At 38.6% G+C, this 21,911-nt stretch overlaps 1 protein-coding gene across 7 annotated transcripts in view; it reads left to right on the top strand.

The window, feature by feature from the left end:
* LOC110985797 (interleukin-6 receptor subunit beta-like) overlaps nucleotides 1-21,911 on the top strand; it is a 50,582-nt gene that overhangs the window by 16,229 nt on the left and 12,442 nt on the right. For 5 of the 7 annotated variants that reach the window (XM_022247135.2, XM_022247132.2, XM_087144279.1 and 2 more), the window contains exons 2-4: nucleotides 7,955-8,142; nucleotides 18,356-18,673; nucleotides 21,347-21,476. In XM_022247135.2, the coding sequence (XP_022102827.2) occupies nucleotides 8,058-8,142; nucleotides 18,356-18,673; nucleotides 21,347-21,476 (533 nt within the window). In that variant the 5' untranslated portion in view covers nucleotides 7,955-8,057. Of the gene's footprint in view, nucleotides 1-1,752; nucleotides 1,959-7,954; nucleotides 8,143-17,368; nucleotides 17,495-18,355; nucleotides 18,674-21,346; nucleotides 21,477-21,911 lie in introns of those variants that run through there. The other 2 variants (XM_022247136.2, XM_022247145.2) reach the window with 2 other exon arrangements.

The raw sequence follows: 21,911 nt of genomic DNA, 5'->3' as shown, positions 1-21,911 counted from the left end.
ATGGACATTACATTTTAGTAACTCAAGGTTTTACCCTGATTAACATTGATCAGGGCAAAACCTTGAGTCGCTAAAACAGTACTAAGCAATGTTATAGTCAAGTTACTTGCCTTGAATCTGAGGCTGAGTCACAGACTAAAGTCCTTCAACACTGGCTTTTAGCAGAATACTGCTCAGCAGTTTAACATGCTTATTACAACAACCAGCAGGGAATTAGCCACAGGCTGTATGTACATGTATCTCATGACATTGGTAACCTGTTTGTGCTATGCAAATATTTCCTGCACTCAGGGAGTTTCTGTGATTAGAAGCTCTGTGAAGTTGGGTCGTGATGGCAGGAGACATCAAGACAGTCAATCGTATAACAACCTAGTTCGCACTGTCCTGTTGGTGGCCAATACCAAATGAAGCTTGTGTGGAGCTCAGAAGAATATGTAGGCCTATGATGACACTACGTTGATAAATGGTTTATTGGTTTCATGTCTGAGAAAACCAGGTTATGCGAATAAATTACCAACCCAGCAGAAAGTGCTGAGAATAAATCTTATGAGATACATGTACGACATGATACTTAAACCATTTCTAAGCATTGCTTGGTCATTCCTGCATGACATGTTTTTGTATGTTTCTTTTTTTTTGGCAAGCTATGAAACAGTCAAAATGTCTGAATGGAATGAAGATTGAAATCAGAAATACTGTACTTAAGGTGTACCAGTATGGTGCATACATCCACATGTACTTGGGGTAAGTGTCTTTGAGGAACAATGCAATAAATTCCAGTTCTTAATGTACATGTAGGCCTACTTAGCTTGCAATGATTTAATTCAGGGAGTTTGTTGCAAACTTGTTTCGCTGAAACAGTTCTCATTTAATATAAACTACTGAATAGTACTTTACTGTATGTCTTGTGTAATGATTGAAGCAGAAAATATTGTCAAATGTGATGGGTAGATTTGATATGAAAAATTGGTGGTAGTACCGTTACATTGTAGCTGTGGTGAGCCAATGATTTCAGGCATGGTGAGCAGTTTTGATCAGCTGTTTTTTTTCCAACCTGGGTCTCCTTCATGTCTGTATTTTCTGTGAGTCATGCATATGAGGGAGGAGGAGATTCTTCCGACTCTTAGGGACAGGAAAGGACAGCCTTAAAGGTGACTGGTTTAAACTGGCAGGTGGGACTGGCGATTGGAGTCACTGTGGAAGGTGATAATGATGATGTTCAATGGGTTTGATTCACTGCGATCACTCTGCTAATTGAGAAAAATCCATTAATCAGTGTTGATTGTCCTCCCCCATTCCACTGTTCCTCCTCCGCCCACAAGTCCTCCTCTTTTTCCATTCCTACTCCTCTACTTCAAACCCCCCCCCCGGCCTTTACTCATATCATAAAAGCAATTTTGAAAGCAGTCTGAAAAATAGACTGTAAATCAGCACAGAAACCACATAGATGATGTGACTTCATTAATTGGTTTCACCTGCTCACGTACGTGTGTTATAAATTTGTCAACAGATGTACAATGTATGCCCATTATGAGTTCATTGCAGCCAGTCCTGATGAGAGTAAAACACTATCTTGGTTTTCCCAGTGGATTAATGAGCTGTCATTGTGACAAATGGATAATAGTCCTGGTTGTGTGATTCAGGGTTGGTACACAGACCAGACGAGTAGATTAACAATATGAAATTCATCTGTGCAGTGATAAATTGACCCTGAAGCACTTAAAAGTGAACAGATTGGCATTTTAGACTAATATGAGTCATTTCATAGGAAGCAGGATATACGGTACTGTGTACGTGTTCTCAACGTATGCTTATCACGGTAACCTGTCTCGCGCATCGTGATAAACTGTGCACGTACCTACATGCATTTAGAGTACAGATAGATATGAGAGTAATGCATACAATGAACATTGTGATGCAGGCTTTGAAACTGCAAGCAGATACTTGTGTGAAATGGGGTAAGTATCTTTCATATGTTATTCAAATACCGCGATATGTCTTTTGTTTGTCAGAGTTTTTGTGAAGGCTGTCACAAAGAAAGACAGTGACAGTGTGAAGCTCCACACTTTGCTGGGTACAGTTTGTAGAAATTGTTCCCTGTTTGTTGAAGCAAACTCTAAACTAAGATGAAAGGATGACTAGATTTGTGGAAACTGCTTGATAAACACAGCTTGGATGAATAGCATGTACATGTACCAGTACTACAAAGGAGTGTGGTGCAGCAGGAGTAGCTCATATTTGGGAAATGGGTCTCTTTGCTGTTGGCATTACATTTATTGGAAATTCTGTCCATATCCAAGCATTTAATCCTTTCCTACATGTAAGTCAGATTCCAAGTAGAGTGCTGATTTTGTGGGTTTGCTTATGTGTATACACAGGTGCATAGCCTTCATGTGTACATGCACTTGTGCCAATTAAATTAGTGCTGAGTTGTAGCATTGGCCAATAATGGGGTTCAGTTCACAGGTGAATTAGGTCATCCAGGAAAAGATGGAGACAGAAATTAAGCTAATAGTTTCTGTCTATTATCCTGCTTTAACCTCTGGAAACTGAGTTTGTTCAAACAGCAGTTACCTCAAACAACAGACATACCGGTACGTGTACGTATTTTTATGTACATGTATGTGCATACTGAATATCAATCCTAGAATTTTAGAAAAATTCATAGGAACTTCACTTCACAAATGTGCCAATTTAGAATTCTAATAATGCCACATGCATTCGTCTAGATAAAAGTAGCTTTTGTAGTTGATAAAGGGAGTGCTGTTATTGAAATCACAAAGCCCAGGTGTCTTTATTCTTTGGGTGAAATACGCACATGTACATGCGAAAGTTATTGGGCCACATTGATATCTAATGTTTTTGCCAGAGAATGTCCAGTTACACCTGTGAATGAGATGAGTTTTAACAATCTCTAAATGTCAACTTTTAATTTGTGGCTTTTGTCAGGCTGAGTTACAAACTGTATGAGCAATTTGAAAAGCCTGTATACATGTATCAGGCTCATCATGGACCTTGTGGTAAGCAAACTTGCTGTTGTGAAAATGAAAAAGTTTCCTAAGAATTTGAAATATTTCATATCCATGTCTCATCAAATCTCAGTTGCTGTTTTCACTTCCAGTACCATCTGTAATTGTGAGCATTGGTAAGTCACTGTAAGGCACTGATAGAGCAGAGGCATAGCACAGGCACATTTCAGGCCTTGGGAGGATTGGAAATGCATGAAATTATTGGGCTTAAATCACATCTTCGACATGTACATTACATTACAGTTAACATGAAAAAGACAGCTGTCTTGTTACAGCTGTCTGCTTATAGCATACTGAAACATTTTTCACATTTGGCACTTTGCAGAAGCCCCCTCCCCACACTCTGCAGGCTTTTTTGAGATGTACATGTACTTTGTCATGATTTAACAGATTTTTCTTGAAACTTCAGTCCCTGCAGAAACTTCAGTCCCTGCAGAAACTTCAGTCCCCGCAGTACTTATCATGACTGGTTTGAGCTTATCAGCTTAAACTGTACTTTCTTGACATTCTTACAATGATACACAAACCATCCTTGGCTCAGTCTTGAAGAATGAGGATTATTTGGCAGTTTCAGGTGAAAAGAACTGACAGAATTGTTCTGAAAGTGAATTGTTGGTGAGCTTATGGGGGCTTAGCGCTTGGTTGTTTGCGCGGATGTGTGGATGAGAAGACTTCTTAATGTGATGGATGAATGAACTCTCAAGATCTCCTCTGTCACTTTGTGTATTGTTGAAAATTTCCAACATTCCAGGTTGTGCGTAAAAGGATCTGTTTTCCTAGAAGAGTTTTATTTATTGCCAAAAGAGAATAGTCAGATATGGGAATGAAGAAGAGACTTTGTGATCAAAGAATCGATTCACAAGAGGATCAAGAAGGGGACTCTCCAGTCATCACAAGACTGGTTGGAATCTGCTGAAGTATTTGACTTGATAAATGGCAGTTGTTCTTTGGAATGTTGGGGGGAAGTGGAGAACATGTAAATTCCATCTGGCCCTCAAATTGGCAATTTCTTCAAGGAAAGTGCATGGGTTGTTGGATCAGCTTCTACATGTAGACTATCATAATCATAATCAGATGTTACTCAATGCTCAAGGTTATTGGAACTTAAATGTGTAGGGGTATGTGGATTGCCAAGGTGTGTGATGAACATCCATGTATGTAGCAAGGTGCGTGTTCTAAGTTCTTGGCTCCACAAATCTTTCTCATGTGAATGCTGTACAGATGTCTTTGAGCTTTGGCCATATTTAGTTTCTTCAGTGCAAGCTATTTTAAAGTTCTTTCAAATTCAGTGCTCCACGCTTGTTTTAAGGTTTGAGATGAAGAAGATAAAAAAAAAAAATAATCTTTGACTTCTCTTCAAATTCGCTATCAATCAGCCCTCTGAATTTGGAACATGTTATGTGTGGTTTTCCTCAAGGACAAAACTTGGCCTGATCATTTTTTTGGCTATTATTAACCTTAACCACCAAACATGTTGTTCGGCTTACGCCACACAGTACTACAAAATACTAAAGTAATAGTCTGAGCTTGAAGGACCTCGCGCTAGAAATTACTACTTCTGGCTAGGTTACTTCCATTGTTACTCGTACAGAGAACAATAAAGCCATGCATTCATAGTGCCACAGCACTGTATGGTACATTGTCTTATCTATTATATCGTATGGCTTCAGAGAACAATAAAGTCATGTCCTCTTACACGCAACAGCGCTCAGTACTACATTTTACTACAAGTAGTATTGGGAGTATTATGTAGGGTTAGGGTTAACGATACATGTGCCGACTCTATAGCCCAAAAATGGAAATATATGGATGATCTTAACTTACATGTAGGTGAGATCAGATCAGATCAGATCAGTCAACAGCATTTCTCTCATTCAGAATAATATCAATGATTTACAGTAGTTCACTGCGCACATAGCAACAAGCTTAATCTCAATCCATCCAAGTGTAAAGCTATGCAGTTTTATTTTGGAAAAGATTCACGTGAACCACCCTCCTTAGTAATAGGTGATGATACACTTGAAGTTGTGACAGAAACAAAGTTACGTGGAGTATGGATTCAAAATAATTTAAAGTGGAACACACAGGTTCAACAAATGATTTCTGAAGGTGGCAGGCGTCTCCACATTCTCAGATGCTTAAAAAAGTTCATTGTACCCAGAAAAGATCTTGTAACATTTTTTCCCACATGCATGTATGTTTAGCCCATATTTGAATAGTGGCACCTGTGTGGCACTCAGGTTTAACTGCATACCAAACGTCTTGTATCAAATCAACACAAAAAAGAGCCTTCAGGATAATTTAGGCTCTGGTTATTCATTGTATGATGATGCCCTATTGGAATTCGATGTTGAAACCTTAATTGGCTCATGGGAGAAAACACTTCTGTTCACAATTTACAAAATCATGTGTTGCTTCTCAATGTTTTGAGAACCGGTTTTCCAAAATGACCGCGAATATGTTGTGGAATATTGGCAAAAATGATTTTTATTGAGCCAAATGTTTGAGTGTGTAGGTATATAAAAAGCTCAGTTCCCTGAAAATTGAAGGGTGTGTGTTTGTGGAGGTAGGAGGTCCAAATCCAGTGTTTTTCATCGTGTACTTTATTTAGTAGAAAAAACATTGCTTTCAAATTCACTTTAACATCTTACTTGAAGTATTTTTATTGTTATTGTAGAGTATGACAGATTTGTAAAAAGAAATAACTTAGGAAATTTTTAATGGTATAGTGCTTTCTCTGTTTTAATGTTTAGGTTTTTGCTCTTTTTTCAATCTTTGTAAATTTTCCTTTTTAATCTTTTTTTCTCTCATTTAATCATTAAGGCCTATGATTTTAAATTTTTCATTTTTTTAAAATATGTAAGTCAAATCACAGTTTGACCACTTAAAATGGTCGCAAGAGTTTGGTAATAAATAAATAAAATTATTTTTTAAATGCAGGTACATGTACATGAATTGTTGACCCAGTATGCTCGTTTTTTCTTTCTTTTTTGGCAAAATTTATTGGTGCCCCCCAACAAAAATATTGACAAATAAGACAAACCATCAACATAAGGTTAGATACATGTAGCTTAGTTTGTAGAGCACAGGTACGGTATTCCGGAGGCTGCAGGTTCAAATCTCGCTCCAGTCAATTTCTTTGTTCATCTTTATAAATTTTTCGGCCAATAGAATTCCAGTTTTGAAAGGAAAGTTTCTAAAGGTGTATTTTTGTACTGTACTTGTAGTGATGCACACAATCAGATTCAATAGAAAAAAGTGATAGTTTTGAAATAAAGTAATTTACTAGGCATGTATCCAACTATTGACCTGAAACAGCATTTAACTGCACTGTACATGTATTCATTAATTTTGGGATTAATTGACAAGTACATGTATTACATGATGTACAACAAGAATCTCTCATTTTGAAATTTTCGCAGTAAATTCTCTGAAAGATTTAGATTAAACTTGTTTTGATATATGACATACATTTAGCATTGTCTTCCATCATACAATTACAAGCAGTTTGTAATGGTGTAATATTTTCTGTCTTTTCTCACAAGGAATAATTCATAGATTAGCCAAGCGCTCAAATTAATTTAGTGTGTAATATACATGTAATTGTATGTACGTAGCGTATGCTATAGTTTTTTTATGATGCTGCATACATGACACATGCAAATGGTTTGGTAGCTACAGAGTAATGTTATTCGTTGATGGATTGCAAGTCATCCGATTAGAATATGGGTTTTAAAGGGGAGGAGAGATTAGGCCAGCCATACCAAATTGGCAACAACTGCATTGTACTTACTGTTTTGACTTTAAACAAGTAATGGATAAACTGGAGAGGTTGTTAAAGATTGAATACATTGTACATGTACATGAGGTTGTTGATTTGCCTTGTGATGAACGTAAGGAGGGAGACATGAAAAATGGATGAAGATCATAAAATCATTGGAGCTTGGCTGGCAGGTGTCACGTCATGCAGACACTAAGCTGGCGGCTATGTGTTTCAGACAAAAGAATATGTTAATGAGCATCTGTCATCCATTTTTACCACAAATTATGACATTTAGCTTCCATTACAAAGGGTCGCATGTACCAGTTACTTCTACAATCCCTGTAGTTTCAAATCCCACACGGGATGTCTTTTACTTGAAGGCCTGTTCATACATGTACGTGTATGTAAGTCAAGTGAATGGGAAAATGAAGGGAATGTGATGTCACAAAAAATTGAAGCGAAATTTTGTTGATCCACTATTTACAAAAAAGGGGAGTGCCCAGTAGTTACTAAGGGCGATCCTAAAAGAGGCAAACCCAACACACATGTACATGCAGAGTCTATTTTCAGTGACAATTTCCATCTTTGTTTACATGTATTTATTTAATATTGAGAGCAAAAGAGAAAACAACAGAAAAGTGGGAGACCTAATCTCCCTTAAAAAACTAAAAAAAAACCGGGAAAGCTGTACCGGTGTACCAATACTTTAGCAGTGCATGTATCACCTACCTAGTATGTACACTAAACCTCAAACACTTTTAATAACAGGGTAGTAGGGATATGTTACTTTCATGCGTGTTTTCAAATGTATGGAGGAGTAACAAGCCAAAATAGAATATTTCAATCAGAGCCAGGAAGCACTACAGCATGTTTATTTCCATGTACATGTACTTTGTTAAATTTGTGTAGATATAGAAACCGTTACTTCAGTGTTGCAGCTTTTTTTTACATGTACAGTGTGTAGATGTCTTCTACGTGGAATTACAGTGTAATCTGAGACCTTTTTCTTGATTAAATTTAGGGTTTTACCAAATTGCTAATTAATATCTTGACGTTTTTTCTCTTGCCCACCCCCGGACCCACCCCCTTACCCCTGTTTCCTCACCTCCATTCTGTCACTGTGATTCCCTCACCCCCTCACTGACTCTCTTTCCCTCTGCAGTTTGCTGATTGTACCAGTCCATGTCAACACTAAGTGTTGTTGGTACATGTAGTTGCCTTTGGAGCCCTGCCAAGCCAGCGATACTACTCCAATTCTAGTCATCATGGCTTTGACATCCGTCGCCAGGATGCTGTTGACTCTCTTGATTGCAATTTGGGCACAGAGTGGCTCAGCAATTGCGTTCAATGGTAAGTTGTTTTACTCAAGCAATTGTATATTGTCTCATAGTAAAGATACTTGTATTTTGTTGAGGTTTGATGCAGTGTTGTAGCCCTCGCTACTCAGATCTCGTACTCTATCGTTTTCAGAGTACTCATGTCTTACTTGTACTCGAATTTCCAAGTACTTTACTCGAACAACAGTTCTTGAACTTGGGCTGCAAAATACTCGGAAGAAAGTTGTATTCGAGCATCAAGGTACATGTACTCATACTTGATAAAAAATCCTTTAAAACCCATTATGGCCATTAAAATACAACGGTGCATGAGAATTGATCCTCGTAGACCGATACAGTCTGGCAAACACAAGGTCTACACATTTGCCATCTTCATCAATTATGAATGTGAAATGCCGATGTATTCTTACATGTAGTCTTACATGGAAGGGGCATTGTCTCTGTGTATTGCCTTGTGAAGTGCACGTACATGTACATGTGTACACCGCACACTGCATGCAATAATGGATCACAGCACAACAAAAAGGCATCTTTGGTCCAAGAATAGTACCGGTAGTACTCAATTCAGTTGTAGCTAGTCTGGTTCCCGGCCCTGACATAGAATCTAGAATATAGAATAACACGGGCATACATGAACATGTAGGAATGTTAAGTTTGGAAAGCAGACTTCACCCATCCACATTACGCGTTCGAGTTGTGCTTGCCTAGGCTAACGCATCATGAGTTGGAGTCGCAGTGGTACAGTACATGCACATGTGTGTACATGTATGTTGTACACATGGTACATGGCCACGTGTAAGCACAGATCACCAATCACAGCTCCATTGTCATGTACATTGTTTGAGAATGTTACATGTGTATTTACATGTTTTTTGGTTGACGTGAGTTTTAGCTGGTAACCTTTGTCTTTGAGCAAGGTTTTATGGCACTTCAGCAAATTCTGTGAGCAGCTCTGTGAAATTGGGAAATGCATCAACTGCATTTGCTTATTCTCGATGCTTTTACATTTTACCTCTGAGCATGGAGGTAGAAATAGACTCCATCTCCATGCTCTGAGTAAACGCTTTTGCTGTTGTTGGTGCATCAGAACCTGATGCTCTTTTTCTTTCTGTATTAAATGTTGTATGTCTGTGTTTTGTCAAGGAACCTAAAAATACTTGTACACAGTTTTCGGATTAAAATACATGTATAATCAGCAACTTTACTTAAAACATACTGATTAGGAATGCTGTGACAGATTTCAATAAAAACAATCAGCTGCAAAAAAGTTAGTAGATCCATTGTTCACATCCATTTAAACATTCTAACAAATCAGTTTTGTACTTGGTAGGTGAAGTACTCAGACCTTTCAGGTACTTGGAAGTTTAAGTACTTGGCAGTACAAAAGTACTCGACTACAATACTGCTTTGATTTCAAGTTTTTGACTAAATATCCAAAACATTATTTTCCCAGTGTGACCAAGGCAAAGGGTAATTGCACTATTTTATCGGTTTCATTGAGTGAATGAATGAGTGTCCGTGCCCCTCACTGAAACTTTTGGAAAGTTTTATAAAAATGATAGTGTAGCAAAAATTGTCATACATTTATATGACCACTGTCCTCACTTGGACCTTTTAACATGGGAAAAGTTTTTACCGAGACCATGGGAGAGATAACTTGGCTGTCAGTAAAATGAGTCGATGCTCCCGGTACTGTGCTTTCTTTCATCGTTAGATAGGACGCCAATGTCTTTCATTATTATCTTAGAATGATGTACCGGTTGTACCTATCAAACTTCCAACTGTATCAATAATGATAATAATATCCATGATTGTGACCAAAAGAAGAAGAGTGCTTTCGAAACTTCCACATTAGTGCACTGTACCCTAGTGAAAACCTGTGTCCTTGTGCAGCGTGACCGCAAGCTTGGGCCAGATGTTTGTTTTTTCAGACTCACAACTGGACTGAAAATGGGAAAGGAACCCATCCTCTTGAAGTTTCACCCCCAAAAGTCCAGTTTGGGCTGGATTTAAATCCTTTCTGGATCAATTTACATGTCCAAGTTGCTTGGCCTTCACACATTTGCATAACAAAAATACTGAACCCGTAGGATATCAAGAAGAAGACCTGACTCAGTCACTGCCACTGGATAAATCTTTGCCTGCTTTGAACTCTGCATGTCAAGATTAATCATTCACACATGTGGATTGCTGAATCACATTTTAAAACATGGCATGAAGACTAGAAGGACTTCTTCGAAATCCCAATATAATCCTTCCTGTACGAGTTCACTTTTATGCTGCGGTCAAAGGGCAACAGGGTATACGTCTGTGGGGGACTGAGGTCTTTGAAATCTCTGAAGTATGTGGGGATCCTCCATTTAAAGTTTAAACGTGCAGTTCTTTTCACCTTTTTGAACTTTGTTAAAGTGATCAATTGTCATTAGTCTTGCAAGAGCAACATCTGATGTGCCAATACAAACTGTACCTCCTGCTCTTCCTCAAATACACCATTGATCACTTAGGCAAATCAATCAGAGTGAAGGAGTTCGGGTCTGTTCGAATTGGGTTAATTAAAAAGTTTTCAGGCTGCTTGAAGTAGATCTGTTACATGTAGGTAGCCAAGTCCAAACACTGATGAACGTCATTCCATCCTGGGCAGTACATTTCTCATTATGTCCTTGCAATTCTGGTTAGTTACTTCTCGCACATATCATATGATCAGTCAGGTTTCTTTAACCCTAACCCCAAGGGTGTCCATATAAATCATATTAAAAGCTAGAGGGGAAATGGCCACCTACATGTATTGTACCTATAAAATATATAATTTCAAGAAATTTACCAAAGTTGTGTTTTTCCTGTTCATCTACATGTATAGTCTTCTCAGTGAAGATAAAACAAATCCTTTAATTTTGAATGCATGAGCTTGGTTTTGCAGGTTTAAAAGTTAAATTTTTGATATCCGTATAAGAACCTTTATATGCTCAAGGCCTAAAGATGGCAGTTTGACCTCATACCTGAAGAACTGCATCTCCGTTTCATTTGGTTACTCAACACTGTGGTATTTGTTTGGTCTTCAGACTTGAGAGGTTTAAAGGCTGAAGCATCCTTTTGAAATTGTTTTGACAAGTTTGAAAACAAAGTGCCATCATATGGCCTTAAGGCAAAGTAAATTGTCTTGATCTTCAGAAATTTATTGAAATGTTTGTCATGCTTTTCAAGCCCTCTTTCAGAATATGAAGTCAGTATCCTCAGACAAGTACATGTAGGTAATTTGAGCCAATTCTTTTTATGTGGGGTGAGGGACGTTCCCAGTTTCCTACATGGTTTGGATATTCGGCTTTTACGTACTGATCAAGTACATGTACAGTGTCGTAGAATATCCTATAATGACTGTTGATTAATAATTATAAATGTGACGCACATGGTTCTTGTTTTGGTCCTGAATTTTTTAAACACAATTCAACCTGTGTCCCTATGTACCATCTTCAAGTAATAAATGTTACTTTCGTGTATATTTTGGTTTTGTTTGGTATGAAGGACAACTTGCAGCCTGAGTGTTGAATTTCATTCTTAACATGTAAGTATTTTGGTGAGGAAAACGTCTTCCTGAATCTGGCAGAAATTATCTGTGTTCAGGAAGGACTTGTTTGCACTTCTCCTGTTCCCCATTGTTGTACGCATGGTTATGTTCCTTTTCCAGTTGATGGACTTTGAATACAAGGCCCAGGATGTGTTCTTATGCTTGATTTGAAGATATGATACATTACCCACTGTAATGGTAACAGCATCCTGGCTATAAGATTGGCAGGGTTAAAATAATTAGGACATCAAGGCTGTGTGTTTAGACTAAAGTCTCTGGTGTGTCAAATATGTCCAGAGCCAAGTGTTTCATCCTTATATCTTCAATTTGGAAAGTAAGAAAGGTCTTGATCTGTCACCTTTGCCTCAAGACAAAAGATATTGGTTTTCATGGTCTGTGCGTAGGCATAGTAAATTGGTGGTTTGAGCTCTGCTGTGTTGACACTGCACTAATGGCCCAATGTGAACCCAAGACAAGGAGATATATGTACATGTAGTGTGATTCGTCTTAACCAAGCTGTGGTGTCTTTGTGTGTACGTGCAATGTAGTTAGCACCAACTCAGACCATAAGTGCATGTATGTATTTATACATGTTTGTCATACATTCTTTTTTTTTTCATAAAGTGAACATAATTGTTATTATTATGCATTGGTGATAGGCAAAGCGTCCAATATGCATGTACATGTACATGCAGGTAACGTACATGTAAAGTGAATTACTTTTTTTTCAGATAAACTAGGTTTTCAATTAACCATTTGATCCAAGTAAAAAACTAATCCCATTTGAGTCCTATGAGTTAATAACTCCTGTTTTTCAGCCTCCAAGACCAAAGATTGAACCTTTGAATTTCAAGAGAATGGTGGTTGGAGTGTGAAAGCTACAGTTCAATAAGGCCACATATTTGCTGAAGTTTCTAGGATGAAATCTTTCTCAAAATATTCCAGTCCTCAGTCTATTTGTGATTGTACTAGTTTAATACTGCTGCCATTGTGTGGTGAGCAGTTCGACTCCTGAAAGCTACTCTGCCAGCTACTTAAATGTGCTTATCATCTGGAGTGGTCCAAGATTAAAATTACATGTACAGACGTTCAGAATGTCAGATGTTTAAAATCATAGCAGAAATCTGCTTTAATGACAAACATTTTCTTAGGATCTTATACCAAGTTCTATTTAATGTGTTACAATTGGAAGAAAGTAATGCTCAAGAAAAACAACCGGACAGTGTAATGATCCCTTGTCATTTATGCAACTCACAAGTACATGTACATTACACTGCTTCTCATCAAGGTTCCTCATGACAAACAATTCTATTTTATGATGAAGTATTAATATGCCCTTTTGACCCCCCCTGGGTGCTTTCCACCATGCATCCAGGTCCTGCTTTGTTTTTGCCCTTCATAGTCAAGAGGATTTGTTAAATGTATAGCTGCCAGAATCTGCCAACAACTGTCTCCTGCTGGCCCGGGTAAGGTTGTATCCAAACCATGTTTACACCCCAGGTCAGGTGACCTACATGTACAACATCACTTCTCATTCCCTTCAAGTGTTGTGTTTTTATTTGCAAAGGCTACTCTCGTTTTACCTGTGGAGCTGTGGAGAAAACCTATTAACTATTCATACATACTTTTTGTATGTTACACCTCAGGAACTTATGTACATGTAGCATGTGATAGATCAGGAGTTCCTTCTTGATAGTGATGTTTGGAAGTTATCTACAATCATGGAATAAACAAGGACGATTCAAATAACAAAATACCCTCAAAAAAAACGTAAAATAGAACCCCTTGAGATACATGTACATGTATGGAAGGAATAAAAAAAACAACCACCCCCCCCCCAAAAAAAAAGCCCCTTATACATGTACCAGTCACTGTTATCTTGTACTTTACTGGTACATCGTAACATAATAGTCTAACTTGTCACAAATGAAATAAATACGGAATAAAATGGGAATGAAAATTGTATACATTGTAGATAAATGAAGAAGTTTGTTTTCACAAAATCCTTAGGTACATGTATATGGGTACATGTATAATACATGTATTATCTGTACTGAAATAAATAATTAGTATATTTATATTGTACTATTACTGCGTAATGTACTGGTATATGTACCGTACATGTATGATTGGACCATGCATGTACTGGTAGGCTCTGGCTCCGTCAACCACCAGAATGTAAATCTCTGCTCTCGAAAACGCCATTCATGATTTGAAAAACAGTTTCATCTAACGCGGAATCGCAGTTATTGTTGGGCTAGAGTATTTCATAGCAGTTCATTCTTGGTACCAGTAAACTTAAAGCGAATACACTTCCGGCAAAAATTACCGATAGCCTAACATTTTATTCCTTATCAGTGCTTGAAAAATCTTTACAAAATGCTATCATTGATTGGAACAGTCTCCACGATGATATGTCAGCTGATGTGTAGACATGCCAGAGCTCATGTCATGTGATTGATGATGTCATTGTGAGCTGTTTACTCTTAAACAGCTGTTTAATGTCATCACATATACACTTTTACAAAATAGGATTTTGGAATGGACTCAGTTTATTGACATCATGCTTCGTGGGCGTGTAACTATGCTTGATGATCAGCTTGTTGGGATGATCTTGAAGGTTCTTGGATGTTTACACACTTAAGAGGGAATGTCTCATTTGTTCATGTCAAAAGTTGTTGAACTTGTATTGATAGACATTCAATAGACATTGTTGAAACTTGAATGGTAAAACTGGTTTCTTTGTTTTGTCACAAAAAAGCACAACAAACCTCCTGTGAGCTGCTAGTATTAATCAATTCTTATTCAATCAAAGTTTATATACTGGGTATTTTTGGTTGATATTTAAAAAGTAAAATAAGAGTTTAAACACTCTAGCTTTTTATGAAACACATAACAGGGATACAGTCCTGTTACTGAAGCCTTCCTTCCCTCCTCCTTCACTGTTTGTCTTCCCTCTTTGTTTGCAAGAAAATAGTATGTTAAGTTGTTTGATAATGGTGACTCAAATCATGCTCAGCTGACTCAGAGACTAAGCCAGACCCACATGTACATGTGTAGCCCCAACCTGTGATAGTGCCATTGCAGCATTCTGCTCTCGTACAATTCTTCTCCTCAATGTTTCCTTTGCTCGTGCCCTTATTCAGTCCACACATCCCTGTTCGTTCTCCTGTGAATATCACCTGCTTGTACTCCTGTGACCCCTCCCCTTTACTTACGGAAGGTTCATGTCAGCCTGCAGAATTCCTTCCTCCTAGCTTCCCTCCCTATCCTGAGGGAGATTTCCCCCCTCTGTATTCTTATTAGAAGAACTTTCCCCAGATGCCCAGATGGAGCATGCCTGTAGATTTCCCAGAATGAAATTGAATCCAGTGGCTTGAGGGAGATTTGATGTTAAATACAACGATGAGCATACATGTGCATGCCAGAGCACCAGGCTTGTTGAAAATAATTTCATGTGAGCCTATTTCATATGCTCACATTTTCAAATCCATTGCTTTCAGTTATATTGTACCACTTACAATGTAAAGCAGCACAGTTTTAATATTTGCATTAACAGATTGCCATAGAACTTGTTTTGAGAAACAAAAGTACATGTCTGAAAAGCTGAAAAGCATTTTGACATGCTTTTCCAAGTAACCAATATTTTTGAATGATAAAATCTGCTTGCAGTCTATAGTTTTGAGGTTTTCAACTTATTGTTATCAACTTAAGGTATAAAATCTACAGATTTTTAAAGATGCCACTAACTGTAATATTAGATCTCTGGCCAATTTCATGTACCCCTCCCTCAGATTGTATAGGAACTCATACGAGATTTGAACTGAGATTGAGAGTGTCAAGAAACATAAATTATTTTAAGCCTGGGCAGATATGCTGGCCTTGTGTGTCAGTTTGCATATGTTCCCAGAATGCATTGGTTCTTGATTGGTGTCAAGATGAAGATTAAGGGGTGTGGGTTTGTGTTGTTATAGAGCTGTGCAAACTGAAACCTGAGTACACTAGGGTAATGGAATGGGTTGGGTGCTTTACTATTCACTGTAGTAACGTACTGCAACAATTGCAGAAACATGAAATGCTTGGTTGTGCTGTGATTAAAATCCCCATTGCCGTAAGCAAGGTTGATAATTAGATTTCAACCAGAAATACTTGTCTCAGGCATGGCGAAAGCATTTCAGCCAGCAGAAAATCCTTTTCATTATTTGTGAAGGCAATTTGAAGAAACAGTCCATTTTTAGATATTTTCATTTGTCTTGAGGCTGCCATTTAAGGTTATGTAAGGGTCAGCTGCTTTTTCCAGGAATTCATTAATTCAAGGCCTATTGCCCTCTGGTTTGCTGTTCTGAACAGTCACTTTAGGACCAAAGCTGTGTTTGTAGAAAAGCCGTTGAAAGCTTTTGCTGCAAAAAACTTGTCCAAGTGCCTCAAAGAAAGCTAAGTTATTAAGCCCCCACCCCATCACTTATCACTTAACACTGTGTATTCTGAGACAGAGTTATTTGTCTTGGGTTCTTCTTTGGTATGACGTAAATGGAGCATACAATCAGCAGTATTGCCTAACAACATCAGTCAGTTCATACTTGAAGTAGAGCACAGTTCTTTATTGATTGCATGTCACATTCTTTGAGGTGTTAATTCAACGCTGTGTTCTAGCTTATGGCAAAGCTTTGATGATATTATAAGTAAAGCTCTGATAGGAATATTGTTTTAGGCTGGATCTGTAATTGCTTGTCAAAAGCTTGACATGTATGACTGTAGGCTACAGTGTAGTTTAATGGCTTACAACTTGAGGTCACACTGGAAGGAAACTGAGACAGTTGTGTACATACACACATACATGTACCAGTATGTAAGATGTGCACACTGTGATTCACAGCAGAGTGACGGTCTTAGCGTTTGATTGACTTGCAGAAATTAATGAGTTCTTAATGTTTTGTGAGTTGAAATTGTTTGGCAGAGGTTGAAGAACATACAGATATTCTGTGGTTTGTTTTTGGCATAATTCATACTACGAAGACGATCACTGAGCATCGTACCAGCAATGTACTTTGAAGCTTAAACATCCAGCATCCCCTAAAGTTGGATGGCTTGTTTGTGGTTATAGAGAAGATCATTTAAGAACCTTATGACATCTGTACGTGTATGTAATTCTTACATTTGGAAGATTGCTCTGCTCCCATGGGAATGAGTTGTCAATCTGGTGTCTTCAGATAAAATTCGTTTATGTTCATGTGTATCCTCTGGAAGAAACAGAGAAAAGAGAGGAGAAAAAAAAATAACCAGACAAATTGGGTCATTTGACTTTGTCTTTTGTTTGTAAGTGAGTGACTTTATCCCACCAAAGTGTGTTCCATCATGCCCCAGACATGATAAATCTTATCAGATCCAGCCATGTCTGGAATATTGTATGCATGTGCATCATGTATGTCTGACAGGCCTTCTGGAAAGTGCTGAAAGGTCTATGGTTGGACTCCTGATATGACAAGTCGAATTGTTTTCAACAAGATTATTTGCCATGGGGTTTTTGACATGTATGCGAGAGACATGTCTACCTAGTCACTGAGGCATCTTCAATTTTTTTATAAATAAGTTGTTGAAATGTCAAGCTCCTGGCGGCTGCAGTGGAGCCGCTTGAGTGTTGTGTGTGATGCAATCAAATTCAATGGAGACCTTTGGCTGTGTTTGGTCAATGTGTCACCATTGCTTCCGAGAACACAGACTGGTGGCTGGTACGGGCATATACTGTGCATTCAGAGATTTATATTGCTAATAATGCATAAAATGTTCAGTGAAAGTAGAGCAGGTACAGTATCGATTTTGATTGCATGAAAAAGTAGGGTGCATTTGATTCCTTTTCTTCAGATTGTAAGCTTTCAGATTTCTTCAGGTTTCTGGTAAAATATCAGTTGCTGTGATTTTTTAAGAACTCTGTGCTCGATGTTTGAACATCAGTGGTTTGAGTTTTCATTTAGGAAACTGAATTTTGCAAGAGATTGTACATGTATGTGATGCATGTAAGTTGGGTGCATGTACTGGTACAGTACATGTACATCCACATTGTCCATACAGTAAATACACATGCAGTTGCAATAGAGTATTTTGACGACATGACTGTTAAGTGGTTATTGGTACAAGTTCTGGTTTGTCAGGCCAAAGTTGACTTGTGAATAATCTCTATTTCTAGCCTTTAAGGTGATCTGTTGTTGAACAGTTTATTTTCATATTGCCAGTTTAACGTCCGATTTTATAACTCGAAAGAGCTGTTGGGGGAGGGCATTTTTTCCCCGCAAATTCTTCAACATCCATGTACGGTAAAAGAAAATCCTGTGCTAATGAACAGTGTGCATGTACATGTACCTCTATCTCAATTTTATAAACTGAGAAGTTCCTTGTACATTAACGTTCTAACCCCTCCAATTATAATGTTTCCACATTGCTGTTGCTATTATATATTACATGTATGTCGTATTTGCTTCTATTGCCATGTGTATTCTATTACATGTACGCACGTTTTAGGATGACTGAGGCTGCAACGATGGCCACTCATAGTAAAAATATTTATGCAGATTCAAAATGATACATTTTCAACCTAGGGAGAGAAAGGATCTTTGGATGAGTTGTTTTCATGAAAATTTTTTATGATTGTTTCTTGTTGTTGTTTCAGCTACATTACTGCCTTCAGGGGACACTGTTGTTAATGGATCTGACTTGAACCTAACTTGTACACTCCATGGACAGCTCAATGGTAAAACAGCAGCAGATATACATTGGATTGCCTGCTTAAAAGTAAACAGTGACTGTGGTCCAATCTCAACAAGTCATCGTGTGGAGGTCACAAACAGTCGTACTTCCATCTTACACCTGCAAGACCTCCGAATGCCTGAAGAAGGAGGCAATGAAGGAATGACGTATCGTTGCTGCTTCAACTGTGACAGTTGGAATCCGAACAACTATCAAACATCAGCAACAGTCTATGTAGGACGTAAGTCGGGAAGGGTTTTTTGTTTTGTTCATTTATAAATAATTGGTAGTTAAAGCCCTTTTCACATGACGACAAAAAACTAGCAAGGTTTGAGAAATTTTGTCATGCTTGAGAAATCTTACAAAAGTGCCATCGTGTGAAAGGTCGCCAGTGCTTGAGAGTGACGAGCATTCCTGGTGAATCCTTGAGATACCGTATTTTGGAGGAGGTCCATATTTACGAAATATCTTCCGCTAGCGGAAGATTTCTTGAGCAACCCATGAGAAATGGTCGTATGAATGGATGCATGGGTGATTATTGGATGGATGATTATTGTACAACGTCCCCTGCGATAACCTACACATTGCGCATGTGTAGTGACCTCCAACCCTACACAACGTGTGCGCGCCTTTAACTTCATGGCACTGCTCGCCGGTGTGATCGGTAATACCTCCTGCAACTTCCCGCCGTTGATGACCATGCCGTCCATTTTCACCATAATCGTGGCATTTTCCATGGCAGTTATAAGGCTGAGAGTCTCATCATACTCCCAGCTCTTCTTGAAACTTTTCTGCTTCTTGGTAATCTCCGAAACATTGGTTTCGGGATGTATTTTTGTCTGCAAGTTTGACTTTGCCGATGTAGTGCAGCCATTTTTCATCGATGGTCTCCAACCTTTGACCTCACATTGCGCTGGTACTAGTGGTATTTGCGCTCAGTAAGTGTGGAGCTCACTGGCAACCCGTGGATTAAGCGTTCACATCTAAAGGAATGCTTGTGAAATGTTACACGGTGCCATGTGAAAGGACATGATTGTGGTTTGTAAAGTAAACAATCCCCGCTCCGAAATTGTGCCTCAAGCCTTGCAAGTTTTTGTCGTCCTGTGAAAAGGGCTTATTTATACACATGTACCTGTACCTTCACATCTTGAAATGGGAATCCCAAGCCAGGTTTGTAGGGAAAGGATAAACTTGGTTTTTGGGGGAGGAGGATTAGGACAGCAAATGAGCTACAGTAAACTCTCAAAGTCAGTTAACTTGAAACTCCGCTTATCTCAAAGACATTCTTGATTCCTACGAAAGGAATAGGCTTTATGTACAGAAATACCACTATAATTAGAAATGCCCAAACTACTACATCTGCTTAACTTGAAGTTTTTGAAGGAGTGATCCAAAAGGACTGCTGCCAAATCGCAAACAATAAGTGGAAAAGGATCACAAGACTTTAGTTATATTAATTATAGTATATTTCTGCAAACCGCACTTACATGTAGTCTGTTTGCATGAGGACACTAGCGTGCTTGCAGCCAGTGCTTTTGTAATCGACTTCTTGTGACCACAGCTTAAACAAATCCTGGCTTTCAAGAAAGCCTGATTGCCATTGTTGTCCAAATGTAGCCCGCAAGCACGCAGTCCAATCGTTGATTCTTTACAGAGGCCATGTGAACGCACGGAAGGCAAGTTTGTTTGTGCCGCAGCTAAAGCCTGGCTGCTGCCGCTTGCCCAATTGCAGCACTCGCACACTACTTACATGCTGACTGTCTAATTACAGCCCGTGTGTAGACACGACATGCGTTCCCATACTGGAAATGTGCTTTTTTGCTTTGCCAAATCTCCTCAAATTTTAAAAAAAAGGTACAAAAGGAAAGGTAAGGGAATGAAAAGACAAACAAAAACACAAGCATTTTTTTATTTTTTTTATTTTGGTCTCGTTTTAAAATGCAAAATGCCCTCAAGCGATGTCCCTCAAGCGGTTAAAAAGGAATGATCATTATGGCCAAACAGGAAAACCCTGGGCCCAGCCCCGGCCAAGCGAGAGGAAGCACTGGGCTGTTCCCGTCATGTTGCCCCATGCGTCAAATGAAAGTACATGGTTTTGGTGGCTTATGTTTTATTCATAAGTAAAATATAAATTATACATGTATGTAAGAAAAACAGAAATTTCAGAAAACTAATGATTTTTTGCAGAAATTTGTTGTTGGATATAAGGAAATAACCACTTTTTCACTAGCCACCAAGGGGGCAAGTAGGGTTACCTATGCACTGTGCATGTGTGTGGGCAAGACTCAGGAAATTTTGTTAGCTCGAAATGCGGATAACTCAAATTTCTTATTCATTCCCTTGAGGTTCGATTTATCAAGAGTTGACTGTTATCCCCCTAAATTTGCCCCCTTTATTTTAAAACACAAAGAACTTTTGGTCCTGAGGAGAGCGGGGTGTGGCTCCCACTAGTGCCCCCCTCCCGAAACTACAGTACATGTACCAGCGCACATAGTAAAGATCTTTGTGGCCTGATGCAACAGCAGGTAGATGTAGGATACTGTTTCTATGAATATCACACAAAACAATGGAAAACCATAATTCCTGGACATCAAACAATTCATACACTTGCACTAGTTCCATAAACCACACTTTGACGTAGCAGCAACACATCAAATCTTGGATGGGGGGGTTGAAGATTGGCAACTTGTCCAGGTATCTGAACACGTTGGCCTTTCAAGGTTCAAAGTGCCACCTTATAGCCTTCCCCCTCCCCCGAGGCTGTGAACTGTATTTTTTGTTTAAACAAAACTTACGTTTTCATGCAAATAGCCTTTTACCCTTCCCCAGATTCGAATTCTTTAAGTATGTGTGTTTGTGATAGGCGACCATTACTGATTCAAATGAACTGATGATTTCTTGTTCCTTTACACAGTTCCTCCATTTCCAGTGGAGAATTTGCAGTGTTCCAGTCGAAACATTTCCAATTTTACTTGTTCTTGGGACAGAGGGCAGTACACTGGACTTGGTATCAGGAATACATATGTTCGATACAAGGAGAGAGTGTGAGTGTATATCAAAGGTTTTGTTTGTTACTGTCATTAATTTGGACTTCCCATTAATTCATGGTAGGAGCGACACTCATACATCATGGTCGAGTTCGGGTGCCGTGTTTTTGACACGGGTTTCTTGTTCTCGCACTCGAATGGCGTGAACACGACTCAAGAACACTGTTCTCGGAAAAGGATCACACACCACCCCCTTGTCTGGGTTTTGCAGGAACACACGGAAAAACTTGTGAGATTTTGATTTTTGAACAGCTGCAAAAAATAGAGAGATGTTTTACAAAGTTGGAGACAGTAGGAAGCTTTGCAAAATTAACATTAATTATTTTTCACGACACAGAAGTGAATGTTCCTGTTTAAAAAGAACAGAACTCAGCCCAGTTGTCCAAGCATTAACTCTCGAATAGTTTACTACAATATGGACGCTGTCATGTT

This window comes from Acanthaster planci, linkage group LG12 (genome assembly GCF_054643075.1).
Source record: "Acanthaster planci isolate LZ-2023a linkage group LG12, COTS_SCS, whole genome shotgun sequence".
NCBI lineage: Eukaryota > Metazoa > Echinodermata > Asteroidea > Valvatida > Acanthasteridae > Acanthaster > Acanthaster planci.
The sequence above is the reverse complement of the archived record's forward strand: the minus strand, read 5'-3'. Positions and strand labels throughout refer to the sequence as shown.